The sequence below is a fragment of the Melanostigma gelatinosum genome (assembly GCF_949748355.1).
Source record: "Melanostigma gelatinosum genome assembly, chromosome: 13".
Taxonomy (NCBI): Eukaryota; Metazoa; Chordata; class Actinopteri; order Perciformes; family Zoarcidae; genus Melanostigma; species Melanostigma gelatinosum.
In genome coordinates, this window is record NC_136646.1 from 17,127,427 (window position 1) to 17,143,831 (window position 16,405).

The following is a 16,405-nucleotide window of genomic DNA, read 5'->3' on the forward strand; positions in this document are numbered from 1 at the left end:
TACCACAAGTTGCTCCGTGCAGCTCTCTCTAAGCTGTGTAACTTTTAAAACCTTAAATAAGACTTATTTATTCATAACATACAGTTTTTTTTTCACTGTGTGCAGTGTGTCTGCTGTTATTTTTCTATAAAACTGTCTTCATGGTTAGTTTTATTGGATTCATTTACTGGATACAGCCAGGATCATATCATTCTGCATCCAAGACGGGGGAAGACCCCTATCCTTGGCCTCAGCCCCGAGTCTCCTTCACCTCTCCCTACGATCCACCCCTCTATCTCTGCAGACAGCTGCTGCCTCCCAGCCACATCTCAGGCACGAAACTACTTCAAGCTCAGTGACGAGGTTATTAAAGTGTGGAGATGTCTCTCATTAGACAGGGGTGTAAATCTGCTGGCATCCAATAAACTGCCTAAAACCACTGCCACTGATGTAAACACCCATCCATGTCTGCACACAACTGTATTCACTTACAGACATTGGCCTGCATTGATATGGGTGCACCACAAAGGAAATTAAAGCTTTCATTTCAAATTGTGAGATGATCTTGTTGGACAAAAACGCGATTTGTAATTAAATATTGAATAGCTGGAAAACCTTAAGTTCCTCTGTTTAGCATATAAACAGTATACAAACATGAAATGACCCACTTAATCATTTGTAACACACTATAATGCAGTTGTGAGTCAGTATACATGTTTATTAATGTATTTGTAAACAACTATAACTCCTCCTGTGGGCACCCATAACTGCTGACTGGTGTTTTAACAGACGATAGATGACAATATTGTAAAGCACAGTGTGTTTTAAACCATTTATTAAATGTGTGTATCCTGCAAAAACAATGCTAGCTAGATAGAGGGACTTCCTTAAAAGCAGAATGAGGAAACAAAGTACAGACTCAAACAAAAAGTTTTCGTCTCAATCATGTGTGGCGGTGTCTGTATCTGCAGAGACCCTCTGCCGGGATTTCTTATTGTCTGGGGAGGAGGCCAAGTTTGAATCTTGTTTTTACAAACTGCCACCGACGGTTGCACACTTTAAAGTGCCTTTAAATCACAGATCACTTTATCTGACATTTTGTGAGCAAAAGTCTTATAATACTTTTACTGTAATACAAGCAATTATGCTTATGCTATTATGATTCTTGTGATTCATATGATTATTATAGTAGATATGGCATTTGGGAATGCAGCTCAATAATTGCTGTCTAATACACAACAAAGAGAGACAGAACCTCTCGCTCACACACTTTTGCACGGAGCAACACCCTCCATGTAACAGCCTACTCCTCCACCTTCCAGGACTTTTGATTTATTGCTTTTTAATTACCACCAGCCACACACAGTTTGCTGTAGATAATCGCACTGTGAAAATTCAGCGACAGCTGTGAGGCAGCATACACGGCTTCGAGACTGAATTGTTTCATTATGAACTCCATTTTGCCTCGTGCACAGTGCTGACTCGATACAGTACAAGTGTTTCCTCTTGCGGTCCTACGTTTTTGCTCCAGCTTCACTTTCCTGATCCAGTTCGGACATAATGCTGACTGTTTGATTGTTCGTCCTGACCTGGACTTGCATGGAAGTGTGTGTGGGACGTTATGGGATCATATTCACAACAATGAATGCCGAACAAAGGCTTGCAGGTCAGGAGACACTTGAGGACTAGAACGGGGAATAAATACTATCACCTGTACTGTATGCTCTGATGTAACACTTTTGCAACACTCACATGATTGTTCTTCTGCGGTTGACGTAACCGTCGCCAGCACTCTGCGTCTCTTTGAAGCCATCCCAGTTGATAGTGAAGGATGAGTCTCTTGTGGTCTTCTCTGAGCTTCGGATAATGGCTTGCAACAATTCTGGCAATTCACTGCCCCCGGAGGGATGAAGCCTCTCTCCCTTCCTCTCCTTTTCCCTCTGTGTTATTAAGTCAACAAGATAGTGGATAGTGTGTCGACAGGTGAAACCGTAACGGCCCCAGAGACAGCCTGAACGAGTCTCAATGAGCTTGTATTGTCTGTCGAGCTATAGCGGCTGGCCTCAATAGAGCTGTGCATGTGCGTGCGTGTGCATGTGTAGGCGAACAAGCATTCAAGTGCTAATACGGACCGAGAAAGTCTACCGCGGCTTTCTGTCCTCCATCGCTCACAAATCAAAGGCAAGGTCCTAACAAGACAGGACGGATGAAATAAAAGGGATGGATGGATGGAGGGATAGAGGGCTTTTTAGAGGGTCTCATTTGGGGGCTTAGTGGGGATCAAACACTTAGGGACGAGCCTAGTCAGCATATCAAACTGCTAGGGAACTGAGGAGAGGCAGAGGGGGAGGAGAACGTTTGAGGAAGGTGTCTCAGGATGGGTAGAGAAGTTGAAATGACAAAAATAAGGAAAATTCTTCACAGTCTACCCAGCAGTGATTGACAAACCTCAGAACCATTTACGCTTGTACAACACCGTCTCCATCACTCTGTTTCTTGTCCTTTCTGCAGGTGTATGTGAACGGGGAGTGGGTGACCAATATTGGAGAAGGAGGTAGTTTTGGAGAGCTGGCCCTGATCTACGGGACTCCCAGAGCTGCAACCGTCAAGGCCAAGACTGATCTTAAACTGTGGGGCATCGACCGAGACAGCTACCGACGCATTCTCATGGTACAGCTCATATTGGTTGTTACCTCCACCTGTAGGTCTCTGAAATAGTCTAAAACCATGAGCAGGAATGTGCATCGCGTCACCTGTGCATTAACAAGATAAACAACACGAGGACCCACTGTAGAAAAACTGCTGACAAACAAAAAGTTCTGGTTAGGACCCTTCGTCTTACATTTCTGAAGTAGGAGGACACATTGATGACAGAGCTCAAACGCACACACTCTGACACACTAAGTGTGACGTACACACAATAATATGGTATGGTAGTAGACTCTCAACGCTCCAATCGTTTGTGATTCCTCACTTGTAATATTTTCTCCCACTCAACCACTTAAGACTCCTTAAATACTTAAAACAGTCGCTTTGATTTTTATCCTCAAAATACACACTCACACATGCATTCCTCCGCTTTTAATGTCTCTCTAGATCTGTGTGAAGAACGGGGGAAAAGGGAGGGCTGTGGAGGAGAGACAGGGTCAACCCTCATGCCTCGACACACACACTTCCAGCTCCAGAAGCTTATCTTTCAGGAATGTCTAAATGTTTAAACTGGAAACACAAGGTGCTCTCCCCATAGCTGTCATACTGATTCACACACACACATTTGGGGTGACAGCCTTTCTGTCTTCGTGGCCGACAAAACACTTCCTCAGATGTTCCTCACACTTCACTCCGAGTAAATGAGATAGCCTCCAATTAACCTTTTCAAACACCCGTGTGCCTCTTTAGCCTTCATCAGCCGTGCACATTCTGCTCTGTGTCAAACAGTTTGAACCCGCCGAGATGGCAGAAGGTCTGCGTTTGGACCTTTCAGCTCTACGTAAAGTTGGCACAGGCCTGCCTAGCACTCATGTCACCTCTTAAGCACATCGTTTAACTGAGGGCACAGTCCGCCCCGGTAACCTTTCTTCGAGAGGATTCTCTCTCTTTCTCTTTCTCTTTCTCTCTGTCATTCCTTCGTTTCTTCCAGCAGCAGCAGGAGGCGAGATGGGGGGGGGGGGGGGGGGGGGAGCAGAATTCAATTATGTGAACCTGGAGTTAATTATTGCTGTCAATGATTTGTAAAGCTGTTTTTATACAGTGCGGTATTCTGGCAACGTCTTAAGCCAACACAATGAGCATTCTCTGTGTCTATGTGTGTGTGTGTGTGTGTGTGCGTGTGTGTGTGTTTGTTTCCCAGTAAAATTATGCAGAGTGCTTATGTCTGCAGCTCGCTAGTCAGGAGCTCAGGAAGCTGTAGCTGCAGCTACCATCAGTTTAACTGTTTGCCCATTTGTTTCTCTGCTGGATCTCCACATCGTGTCATTAAGAACTTGAACTTGTATCATCTCAAGGAACTCACATTTGAACAACTTTTGCTGGTCACATAAAACTTCGTGATGAGGATTCAGCTACATTTTAGGTTTTGTCAACCTCAGAGAAGTTCACAAACCATTGTGCCAATTGATCACTAAGTCCATTGTAATATAAAACTCCAACAAGTTTGATCATTAATTCATCTTTTCTGTTTCATCAAGCAAAAATTGCAAAAGTTCTCTGGTTCCAGCTTTCGCGTTAAGCACTGTTAGTTGGACAAACAAAGACATTTGAGGAACCTCCTCTCAGAACCTCTGATGGACATTTTTACAATGATTTGACATTTCATAGACACATCATTTGATCAGTTCATCGAGATGAATTGATAACGAAAGTCATCGTTAATTCCAGCCCTATTTTAGAGCATGTACATGGTTGCATGTGCCCTTGCACGTCACCTGACAGTGATTTAACCCTGGAACGTAGTTTCAACCCCTGAGGATGCTGATAACAATAGGAACACGTCATTAGTCTTCTGCCTTTCAAAACCACCTCACCCTCCACCTCCTCCTCTCCTCCTTATCCAGGAGTGCATTCAGTAAACAATGTAATACCATTCCCTTTGATTAACACACTCTCTCCATTGTGTTGCTGCCAGGCATACAATACCCGCCTTGTTGTGTCATCTTAGTCTTTGAACACGCACAGCGACAGACCAGGTAATTAACAGACTGACAGACCACTGTCAACAAACAGGGCACAAGACAAAAGGAGACGAGGAGAAATGATACCAAGACATGAGGAGGGATGTGTGTGTGTGTGTGTGTGGGGGGGGGGGTCTGTCTTTTGCATTGGACAGAGATGAAGGTGATGGGGCGTAAGGTACGCTTGGTTTAGTCTGGCTTCGCTCCACACCTCAACTCTTTGATGATTCTACCTCAAAGACAGCGAGCAGACACAGAGGCTTGGTTCATCTTTAACCTCGGGAAGAGCGAACGCATTATGGCCAACAGGAGTAGGGGATATGTGTACTTGAAACACGTGCTCAGGCCCTCCCAAGTAGACAGCAAGGATAAGGACGCATACAAAAGAATGCAAAGAGAGAAAAAAAAAGATGTGCACCGACAAAACACATTATGATCAGAAATCTGAATTTTAGAAAAGTATGATTTTCATTCCGTCCGACGCAGTCAACCTCTGTGTTGGCCCACCCAGCCCTTCCTACACCACTCGCATGAATCAGACCTGCTGTGTAATGTAATGTTATGAACGCATGGTAAGCCTTTAAGCTCAGCAAGCCTGTCTGAGGAGCTCTATGGGGAAGCTATGAAATCAGGAGACCGACTGAACATTTTCTGAGGAAGGTGCATGCGCTTGTGGGTGCCTGGGAGATTGTGTCGGCGGTAGAGTGTACATGTGTGAGTGTTTGTATTTGCTTGCTTAATGAGCATGAAGTTTCGTCTCTGCAGAGACAGCAGCGAAACATAAGTGGCAGAACTTAAAACAGATTGCACGCTCCGCGCACACACACACACACACACACACACACACACACACACACACACACACACTCAAATCATTTATCCAGGAGGGAGGCGATGCAGGCTAGAATTCCTTTAATCAAGTTGTTTACGATTCTGAGCTTGACGTTGGAACATTTTCTCCCCTTTTAAGACAAAATGTGAAATTATATGAAATTAGAGGCAGCAGCGGGACTCGGGCACTTATGCACTAAAGACACCCCAAGCCTCAATATATCATTTCCATATGCAGAGGCAGACACAGGGCGGACAACATCGTCTCTCCTCACTCTCGCTCTCTCTCTCTCTCTGTTTCTCTTCATGTTCCCGCTCTCTCAGAGAGGTTCTGTGCAATGAAAGAGGGAAAAGGGGAGAAATGCAAGTTAGGGAAGGGGTCCTCTGGGTCTGGACTTGTCAGGAAGCACCTGATGTTCATAGCAGAGGCAGAGAGGGGAAAGTCCCCATGGCTTTTGGGTGGGGTGGGCCACACACACACACACACACACACACACACACACACACACACACACACACACACACACACACACACACACACACACACACACACACACACACACACACACACATCCAATGATTATTACCACACAAGTGATACACACCTCCATAAGGGTGACCCCATGAACTGCGTCAACACTATTAGTGAAAGAGTACCACATGCAGTTTAAATTTCTCCTTATTTTTTTATGTAATGTGGCACGACTGATATTAACACACTTTAGTATCGCAGTATTGGGTTGTGTGATGGTGTGTTCTTTATACATTTACAGTGATCCTAATATTAGATTTTTTTAAATGGCAAGATATTGCCTTGCTTCATGTATCACATTATATTAATGTATAAAGTGCTTCTATTGCGCGTGACCAGTGAGTGAGCACCCATGTCAGCAAAATAAACGTTTGAATGAAAATCTGTGGATTCAAGTGACAAAGATAGAAAGAGATAAATATAATGGCTTCAATGGAAATAATTATTTTTCCTGGAAAAATACATTTTCAATATCAGTTTGAAAAATGATCATTGTCTGTCTTTCAATGCTCGATTTAAATTATTTGACAACAAACATGAACAGTTTTTTCAATACTTTTTCCTAATAGCAACTCCTCAAAGCAGTAAGTATTTGTTTAGATTACAACCTAAATCAGTTCCTTCAAGACAGAATGATCACAATGTTTTGCAGAATAATCCCAATTATAATTTTTATGAAAATTGTGGAGCACTACCATACGATTCCAGAGAGAGTGACTAATGGTGAATGTCTCTCCTCTTGTTGTCTTACAGGGCAGCACACTGAGGAAGAGAAAGATGTATGAAGAGTTCCTCAGCAAGGTGTCCATCCTGGGTAAGTCTGTGAATATTTGTGTTTTACTGCAGTAGTGTAGTGTATAGTGCACGAGTATGTCGTGTTTCGCCTTCATCTTAAACACCGGGTCAAAGAGTCCAGAGTGCAGGCAGTTAAATCTGCCGAGTTCAACGTATACTGTAGATTAGCCCATAAACACAGGCGCACGTTGTCACACAGGGCCTACAGCAGAGTGAGGTCTGTGTGTACAGTCCTAATCTTCTCGCACTGCTCATGCTAAAGCCAGTCACACTCTGCAATGTCGCTGCGTGGACAATTAAAGAACGGGGCGTTAAGATAAGCCTCTATTTTCCCACTGGAATTTGGATAACAGCAGCCTACACAGGCCGTCGGAGGAATGGCGAATGAGATTCATTCAGACTTTCAAAAAGAGTTGCAATTGGAACTGACATCTCCTCCCTTTCCACTTGATCGTGTGTGTGTGGTGTACAGAGTAAGGCCATGCCCCCTGTACAGAGTTATTAACTGGCTGAGTAAACACATACACTCAATTCAGGTCTTAAAGAGAACGTCTCTGCGAGGTCCACTCTCTTTTCATTCACCTCCTTTCTTCTGCGCCTCCCTTTTTCGACAGCCTTGTCGAGGCCTGTATTCAAAGGCCCGCCTCCCTCTTCCAAGTGCCTTTCCTCTCTTCATTCCTCTTTCTGTCGCTGCGCTCCTCCGCTCCACCTCTTTGAATTGGAGGAGGGGTAGGAGGCGGCGGTGTTTTTGTTTGTCTTTGATTTTCGAGATAGCCACGAAATTGGGTACAAGCCCTTGATGTCGAGGAGTGAAGGAGGGGTTAAAAACAACACGTTCTTTGTCTCTCATCCCAGTGGCCTATTCCCCCGAGTGCATACTCTGTATGTGGGTAGCGAGGTGATCCAAGTGGGTGCAGGCTCTGCGAAGCATGAAATGTAGGTTCTTTAGTCAGCACATTTGTGTATCACGTTACACGCCGAGCTGTTAAGGATCACTACTATAGGACCTGCTGCCTTTAGCTTGCAGCCAGACGGAGGACATCCATCTGGGGGCCGGCAGACACCACGGCCCCACCGGAGGGGACACTGGACACCTCCATCCGATCGGACTTCACCTAAGTTAATCCTAAGAACATCTACACACACACAAAAAGATACACACTGGGATCAGTTACTGAGCACATCAGGAGACAATAGCCTCGGACAAAGAGATTCGGCTGTAGTTTTACGCCTCCAACTCGTGTCTGAGTCAAATCAAAACACTGAATCGTCCTTTCATCTTGACAAAACGAGAGATCACGAGTGTTTTCACTGCAGATAAGTCACATTCCACACAGTAGATGTATAGACTTTTAAGATTAGGCAACAGTAATCTTCTGAATTGTGAAATAAGGATGAGCTCGTTTGGTGAATCTTCTATGTGGAGGTGTTTAGTTATTGGTGGATAGTTCAGAGTTGCTCAAAACTCCTCTGGTTGGAACATTTTTCCCAGTCAAGATGTGTGACCGTCTGTGTATTTGGTTTCTGCGTGAATACCAACAGCTTCTAGAAATATCCAGAGTCTAACCACGTCGCTGTACATGTGGTCGGACAGTCGGAAAGACAGCCGTCGCCGCCGGCTCTCAGGATCAACACAAATTGAAAAAAAGATAGATCCTACAACAGGTTTGCTATCGCGGGACTTGTTCATAAACGGTCAATTCTCATACATTCAAGGACATTTTAGAACTGACTAAAGCAAGAGAGGAACTCACTTCTATTCCAATGTTTCACTTATTGTCACTTATTGAATCTAATTTGTTTTAATAACATATATTGGATTTCATTTCAATTGATTTAATCTTAACTGTGTTATTATAATCCCGTACAATTATATTTCCAGTTCCATCCCTGAAGTGTAACTAAATCATATTTTACAAGATTAGTGGGGAAGCATTGCTCTCACGTTGATCTGCACCACACTTGATTCATTTATGTGATTACAGTTCATGCTGTAACTACATCCTGTGCATTATCACTTTTACAAGCATCCATCCATCCATGCCAGTTTGAGCGAGCAAGGCACTTGCCCAAGGATACGCGACTGTCTTTGGGATAAAGACTTTAGATCTCTCTGTCACCACACCCCAGAATCAGTAGAGCTGAGGTCTTACAGATCAAGGAGTTAGTGTTGAGGTGTTTTTGCTCCATGAGAGGAGTGAGGAGGCAGGGGGTTCTGCGACATAATGGTCCCTGATGAATGACTGGATTAGCTCGAGGTAGGAGTTATCGTTCCCAACAGCTTACTAGACTTGAGCAAGAGACATCCTCTCAGACCGTGGAACACACACAAACACGTAGAGCATGTGTGTATCTGCTGTTGCATTCATCAGGGTAAATAGCACATTGTTCTGTTGTTCACAGAGTCTTTGGATAAGTGGGAACGTCTCACTGTGGCTGATGCTCTGGAGCCAGTTCAGTTTGAGGACGGAGAGAAGATAGTGGTGCAAGGAGATCCTGGGGATGACTTCTTCATTATTACAGAGGTAAGATCTGTGTGTGTGTGTGTGTGTGTGTGAGAGAATCTTTGTGCTGTTTTACTGTTTTGACAAGTCTTTTAGAAGATGTAGTCGTAGTGCTAGTGAGACAGGATGTGTTGTAACTTTCTTTTCCTGTCACATTTCCTGCAAGCTGTGCGTGTTGACATGTGGGGCCCAATACCGCGTGTGTGTGTCATCAGGTGGGCACCCGGGTTGATGTGCATGTCATTATGCAGAGACGTTGGTGGGCTCTCTGCTGAGGCTGGAACTGATCCCAGTTTATAGCCACCAGCAGACAGACTACCTGGTGGTGTTCCCCTGCCCCGGCCCTGTGTGAGGAACGCCCCCCCCCCCCCTCACACTGCAGGCTTTGTGGAGCTGGGGCCCCTGGTGCAGCTTTCGTGAAGGGTCCCCTGCCTGTCATCCCAACACACTTTTGATTAACTCCATACTTACACAGCTTTCACCAGGGACAAGTCAAGAGGGCCCTGTCTAGAAGGGTGGGGGCTTGTCCTTGACTCCTACTCCCCAATCTAACGTGAAGGTTCGTCTCTCAGTCAGTTGCTCTGTCTATCTAATGTCCAACAATGGTCAGAGTGAGCAGTGCATTGGTTATATACATCACCACCAGTTTTACTTGACAATGTCACTTCTGCAGAATAGCATCCATTGTGGCCACAAGGGGCATTAATGGGAAAATGTTCAAACAAAGTATAACGTTAGTACAAGAAGAGTCAGAAATCCAGTGAAAGTGAGTCAATCAGAAACATCTGTCTACGTTTTGCTAACATGAGCCACCATAAGGTACTGGTCATACCAGACCATAGGCCGTAGGACTGTTGTTTTGAAGCCTCTAGTCTGGCATTTTGCCCGTCGCCATCTTGTTTTTTTGCAACCAGTGAGCGTAAGTTACCATATTTGGACTTTGGGGGAGTGTTTTAGAGACACCGTATACGGCTCTGGTAGCGACAGTGACCTGTCAATCACAAGGTAGCCCATCCTAAAGCATACCCTGCTTTATGGTCTATTTCATTCTTAACGGGACCATAATTAAAAACATTAACATCATGCTGTTTTGAAGAAGACATGAAACTAGTGACTGAGACCATAAACTCATGCTTACAATGTTTACTGAGGTAATAAATCAAGTGAGAAGAAGAGTGATTTTCTCAAAGACTTCCATACAATCGAACCTATTTATGCAACCAATACTGAGTGTATTGAATTGAGTGTTATTTTTTGTTTTTCTTTTAATATATAAGAAGAAAAATGTTTTATTTTTTGTTTCAAAAGTAACACAGTTTGGCTTTAAAGCTCATAGAACATTTATATTTATATCAAATCTAACAGGCTCAAGTACAAAACAGCAACAAATGTGTCCCAGTCCAAACATTTATAGACAGCGCTGCATATATCTTGTGTTCACCTCACATTATCCAACCAGTGTTGGTCAAGTTCGAAGCCTCCAATTGAAGGCTCGTGAAGCTGCAGAAATCCTTTAAAAGCCAGTTTGACTACGCTGAAAATGAACCCAATTGGGGTTCAAGAAAACAAATATAGCTGTTACCGTAGCAATGCATAACTCATCAAACTGAGACTTGTACATCTCAGAGAGAAGGACAGAATATGCAGAGGAATCTGGGGGGATTGGGGATTATAGGATGGAGACAAGGAGCAGGAAGAGGGGAAGGAGGAGACACAGGCATGGCGTCTTCGTAGGCCACCAGCTCAGTCCAGTATGTGAGTGAGTCACAGCACACTCTGAGCCTCACCCAATAGAAGTCTTGTCTCTTTCTTTAATCCCTTTTCCTTCTCTCTTGTCTGTCTTCCATTTTTTCCTCTAAGCTCTCGCTCTCAGACCCACCCTTCTTTGCTTTTCCTCCGTCTCTCTCCATCTCTCGTGCAGCACGGCCCTGACTTTCCCAGAGCAGGGTGGACTGTGGTGGAATGTGTCTCGCTGACTTTCACACGGGGTCAGGAGACCCAGCCTCCCGAGAGAGAGAGAGAGAGAGAGAGAGAGAGAGAGAGAGAGAGAGAGAGAGAGAGAGAGAGAGAGAGAGAGAGAGAGAGAGAGAGAGAGAGAGAGAGAGAGAGAGAGAGAGAGAGAGAGAGAGAGACAAACAGGGCAGGGAGAGAGAGCTTCTTCTGCTCCCTGTGCACACCTTTATTTCTATAGATTAAAACAAGTGAAGGTGTCTGACAGTTCAGTCAGACACCTTCATTTTTCTCATTCTGTCTCTTCTCACTCTTTTGTTGTTTCTGCAGTTTTGTAGCATCAGCCCAGGACAAACCCCACAATCACGAATTAAATGCTGCTGATGGGACGGATTAACAAAAGGGAGTTTTAGAGACATCACTTTTCTTTGCCAGCCGCGAGGAATGGGGCCCTAATGAAAAGTGAAATGTTTACATTTTTGTGCTCACACTGTACAAACAAGCCTTTAAAGAACTCCAGAGCCGTGAAGACTCATCCTCATCGTCCCTATAGTGCCCCCTTCTTCCCTAGGGCGTCTGCCCCTACTCACCCAACATGCACTCTTTCCTCCTCATGCTCATACACTCTAGCTAGCACCCTGTCATTCACGCTCTCACAAGTGCCAACTAAAACGCTGCATATGGAAAGAGGGAGACAGAAACTTGTTCAGTGTCAGAGATGTCAGTGAGAGTTTTCAAACATGGTGTTAAAAGTAATTTCTTCCTCGAGTAAAAAGTCCTTTTCAGACGTCTCTTTACGTTAATGCGGTGGCAGTTTGAGGTCTTTGTCTCGCTGCCAGCGCAAGTTCCCCCCCAACACAGACACGACAGCCCGTTCACTGAAGAGTTCCTTGCAGGCCGGTGTGGCCGTCTGTCCATAATGTGTGGCAGTCATCAGAAGTCCAGCACATTGCTGAGTTTAAAGGAGAAGGTAATTAGTCAACTAGCACCAGCTGTGCCATTCATCTCACCTGGCACTGCTCTTATGAGCCTCCTCTCTCTCCTGCAGCTCAATGCCTACCATGCTCAACCTCCTCAGACTTATTTCTAAATCTGCAAGTCACAAGTCATTGGTGTTCGTCTCAAAGAGGAGTTGCAAGCGTTTCTTTGACCCATGATGACTCAAGTCAAAGTTATATGACTCAAGTTGACTGTTTTGCGGCGTCCGGATAACAATTGAGTACAATCAGGCTGATCGTCCTCGTGACGTCCTCAATCTAAACAGGAAGTCAATGTGCTTTCTCATAATTGACGCTGCACAAAAGTAATCACACTGAGGGGATCCAAAGGGTCCCTGTGGGTCACACAGACGAGAAATCCTCTGGGTAATCGACACCATATCCCCTGTTACTGTAACCTATGTGTGTATGCGCTGAAGTGCAATTTAGCTAATGCGGCTTAACACTGCTTTTAAAGGCTGAAGATCGATGCAGTGAATGAATGAAGACACTTTTTTGAGTGCGAGTCACAAGAGCAAAAGTGAAACCATTTTCTGAGTCAATTTTCTCTTTGAAAAGAAGCCGTGCAAGAGTGCAATCTATCTTTGTGTGTGTGTGTGTTGAGGTCTGAGTGAGAAGGTGCAGACACTGCTGGTGCTGGGTGGCCTCGTGAAGAGGCGACTCAGGATATCTTTCTTCCTCCGAACGAGTGTGTTTTGGTTAAGGCCAGCGAGGAGTGTTATCTGACCGGCAATATCACGTAGTAGTGCTCATTTATTACTCCCGATGTTAAAGTTGGCTCACACTCTCCCATTTCCTTTCTCCTTACTCTGTGACTTCATTCATTCATACTTTCTGTTTCTCTTCCTTTTCTCTATCTTGCTATCTTGTGTTGTTTCCAGTCTTTCGCACCCAATTTGGGCGACCGTAGCGGTGGAGGATCTTCAATGTTTATAAAAGAAATATCTGTGGAGCAGAGCGCTGCACCCTGGGGTGGTACAATACACGATGGTTATCTGGACCACACCAGGAGAGGCCTGTTTACGAAAGAACTACTGTACTTGATGGTGCTGCACTGTCTCACTTTCTCTGTTTGGACATGAATGGAAAGGAGAGGAATCGACCGATTGTAAACACAGGAGCTTCAATGCCCCCCCCCCCCCCCCCTCATGCGCTCCCCATTCACATCTCACTCTCTGTTTTATAACACTTTCCACTCGAACCGCTTGTTTGGTGGCTGTGATGAAGTTCAGTGAAAGTGGTTGCTACAGTGTTTACATGTGAGATGGCTGATTTTACGTGATTTCTTATAATAATAATAATGTATTTTATTTGTAACGCACTTTTCATTTTTTTTTTTAAATCTCAGAGTGCCACAGAGCCAGTACATAGTAAAACATGGTAAAAAGCATAGTTAAAACATAAAAAAAACTATAATAAAATAAAAACCAGTGAATGAACGGAAACACAAAAGAAATAACTGACAGTGACTTAGGTCAGAAAGGCTTTCCTGAATAAAAAGGTTTTTGGGCCAGTCTTAAAAGAGACCAGTGTCTGTGTTGCCCTTAGGTGGTCAGGGAGACTGTTCCATAGGCGTGGAGCTGCCGAGCCAAAGGCCCGGTCGCCCATGGTGCGGAGCTTGGTGCTGGGGACCCGGAGAAGCGAGCTGCTTGATGATCTGAGGGTGCGGGTGGAGATTTGGGGAGTGATGAGATCTTGTAGGTAGGGAGGTGCATGTCCATTTATGCATTTATGTGTGAGTAGTAGGACTTTGTAATCAATCCAGAATGAGACAGGGAGCCAGTGTAGGGAGTGCAGAATGGGTGTTATGTGCTCATACTTCCGGACTCTCATCAGGATCCTGGCAGCGCTGTTTTGGATGTATTGCAGCTTCTGGATGTTCTTGGCAGTGATCCCAGTGAATAGTGCGTTGCAGTAGTCCAGTCTTGAGGATATAAAGGCGTGGACGAGCTTCTCTGCATCTGACAGGGTTAAAGTGGGGCGGAGTTTGGAGATGTTTTTGAGATGATAAAACGAGGTTTTGCACAGGTGTTTTATATGGTCATTAAAGGACAGGTGTGGGTCAAACTTAACTCCCAGATTAGTGACTGTGGAGGCGAGGGGGATGACCTGACCGTCGAAGGTGAGATGAGTTATGGAGGATGACTGAACCTGGTGTGGAGTGCCAACAAGGAGGGCTTCGGTTTTGCTACTGTTTAACTGGAGAAAGTTGTTGCTCATCCACGCCTTTATCTCCCCAAGACAGGAGGTGAGACATGACATGGCTGCAGAGGGGCTTGGGGCAGTTTTGATGTAGAGCTGTGTATCATCAGCATAACAGTGGAAAGACATCCTATGTCTGCTGATGACACGACCGAGGGGGAGCATGTAAATAATGAAGAGGATGGGGCCGAGGACCGACCCTTGCGGAACACCACAGGAGACAGGGAGCAGTCTGGACTTGTATCTTCCCAGTGACACATATTCAGTTCTGCCTGAAAGGTAGGACTGAAACCACTTGAGTGCAGAGTCTGATAGTCCAATGGTGGTATGGAGGCGCTGTAGGAGGATAGTGTGATCCACTGTGTCAAATGCAGCAGTCAGGTCCAGGAGGATGAGGAGTGAGGGTGATCCTGCATCGGCTGTCATCAGCAGGTCATTCGTCACTCTGAGCAAAGCTGTTTCAGTGCTGTGGGCTGAACGAAATCCTGACTGAAATTTTTCAAACAAGTTGTTGTGTTTGAGGTGGTCCTGAAGTTGAGAAGCAACTACCTTCTCTAACACTTTGGACAGGAAGGCGAGGTTAGAGATAGGCCTGTAGTTGGCTAGAACCTCTGGGTCCAGGGTGGGCTTCTTGAGAAGGGGACGGATGACAGCAACCTTGAGTGCAGGTGGGACACAGCCAGAATGAAGGGAAAGGTTAACAACTTTGGTGATCAAAGGACTGAGAGTGGGGATATGTGATTTGAGCAGAGCAGTAGGAATGGGGTCCAGGGTACAGGTACAGGGTTTCATTTTTCTGAGGATTTCCTCAACATGGCTCTCCTGAACCTCAGCAAGATGTAGAGGAGACAGCACACTCGCAGATATGGTGTTGGTATCAGAGGGAAGCAAAGATGGAGAGCTGGACATCAGAGAGCGAATGTTGTTTACCTTGGATCTGAAAGAGTCAATGAAGCTGTTGCATTGCGCCTCTGTAGCCTCAGTTGAAGAGGATGGTTGTGGTTTCAGGAGATGGTTTATGGTTGAAAAAAGCTGTTTCGAGTTGCCAGGGTTTTTATTGATTAAGCTGGAATAGTACTGTGAGCGAGCATCTTTAAGGGATTTGGAGTAGGCCCTTTGATGCTCACGGAAAGCCTGTTTGTGGACAGTGAGCCCAGAGTGTCTGCAGCGTCGTTCCAGAACACGCCCAGCTGTTTTTATTTTCCGCAGCTCATGTGTGAACCATGGAGCGGAGCGTGAGAAAATTACCTCACGTGACTTGACAGGGGCATGGAGATCAAAAACACTGCTCAGGGATGTATTATAGTGTTCCACTAATTCATCCATAGATGCAGAGGCTGGGCAGGTGATGAGCTGGTCATCCGTGGTTCTTGTCTTTGCTCACTCCATTAATAACCTTCACTCAGACGTCAACAATCACGGTTACCTCTCTGTAATTGTGTTCCCATCCTCCTGTTTTTATGCATATTTTCAATGAATAAAAAGAAAGAGTGGAAAGTTTCCAAATATTGGGAATGTAGACGTATTGATAAAAACGAAATGAGACAAAGTGAAATGGAAAGGGACTTAGTGAATAAACCACGACTGACATCAACGATGGGATTTATCTCATCCTAATATCAGAAGTGGATGTAAAGTTTTTTTGGACAATTTTTCTGGAAGTTATTGTTAATAAGCAGAGAGACGACACGAAATGAGTGGAGAAAGGGTATGACATGCAACAAAGGTCCTGCACAGAAATGAAGGTTTGCAGGGAGTAAATGTCACCTTTACAGAAGCATATAAAGTGTCACTGTCAACATCAAGGCCTGTTACAATAATACTCACGATAATACTCGATAATAAAACGATAATAAAAAAATGTTCTTAAAGTAACTCCAAGGAGATTTCAACTGGTTATGAAAAAGTCACACTTTTGTTTTTTTGGTCAGCACATTGTCTGGT

General features: G+C 44.8%; 1 protein-coding gene across 2 annotated transcripts in view; it reads left to right on the top strand.

Moving 5' to 3' along the window:
* prkar1b (protein kinase, cAMP-dependent, regulatory, type I, beta) overlaps positions 1 to 16,405 on the top strand; it is a 57,761-nt gene that overhangs the window by 38,568 nt on the left and 2,788 nt on the right. For both annotated transcript variants that reach the window (XM_079282265.1, XM_079282266.1), the window contains 3 exons: positions 2,491 to 2,649; positions 6,766 to 6,826; positions 9,211 to 9,332. In XM_079282265.1, coding sequence (XP_079138391.1) covers positions 2,491 to 2,649; positions 6,766 to 6,826; positions 9,211 to 9,332 — 342 coding nt within the window. The remainder of the gene's footprint in view (positions 1 to 2,490; positions 2,650 to 6,765; positions 6,827 to 9,210; positions 9,333 to 16,405) is intronic.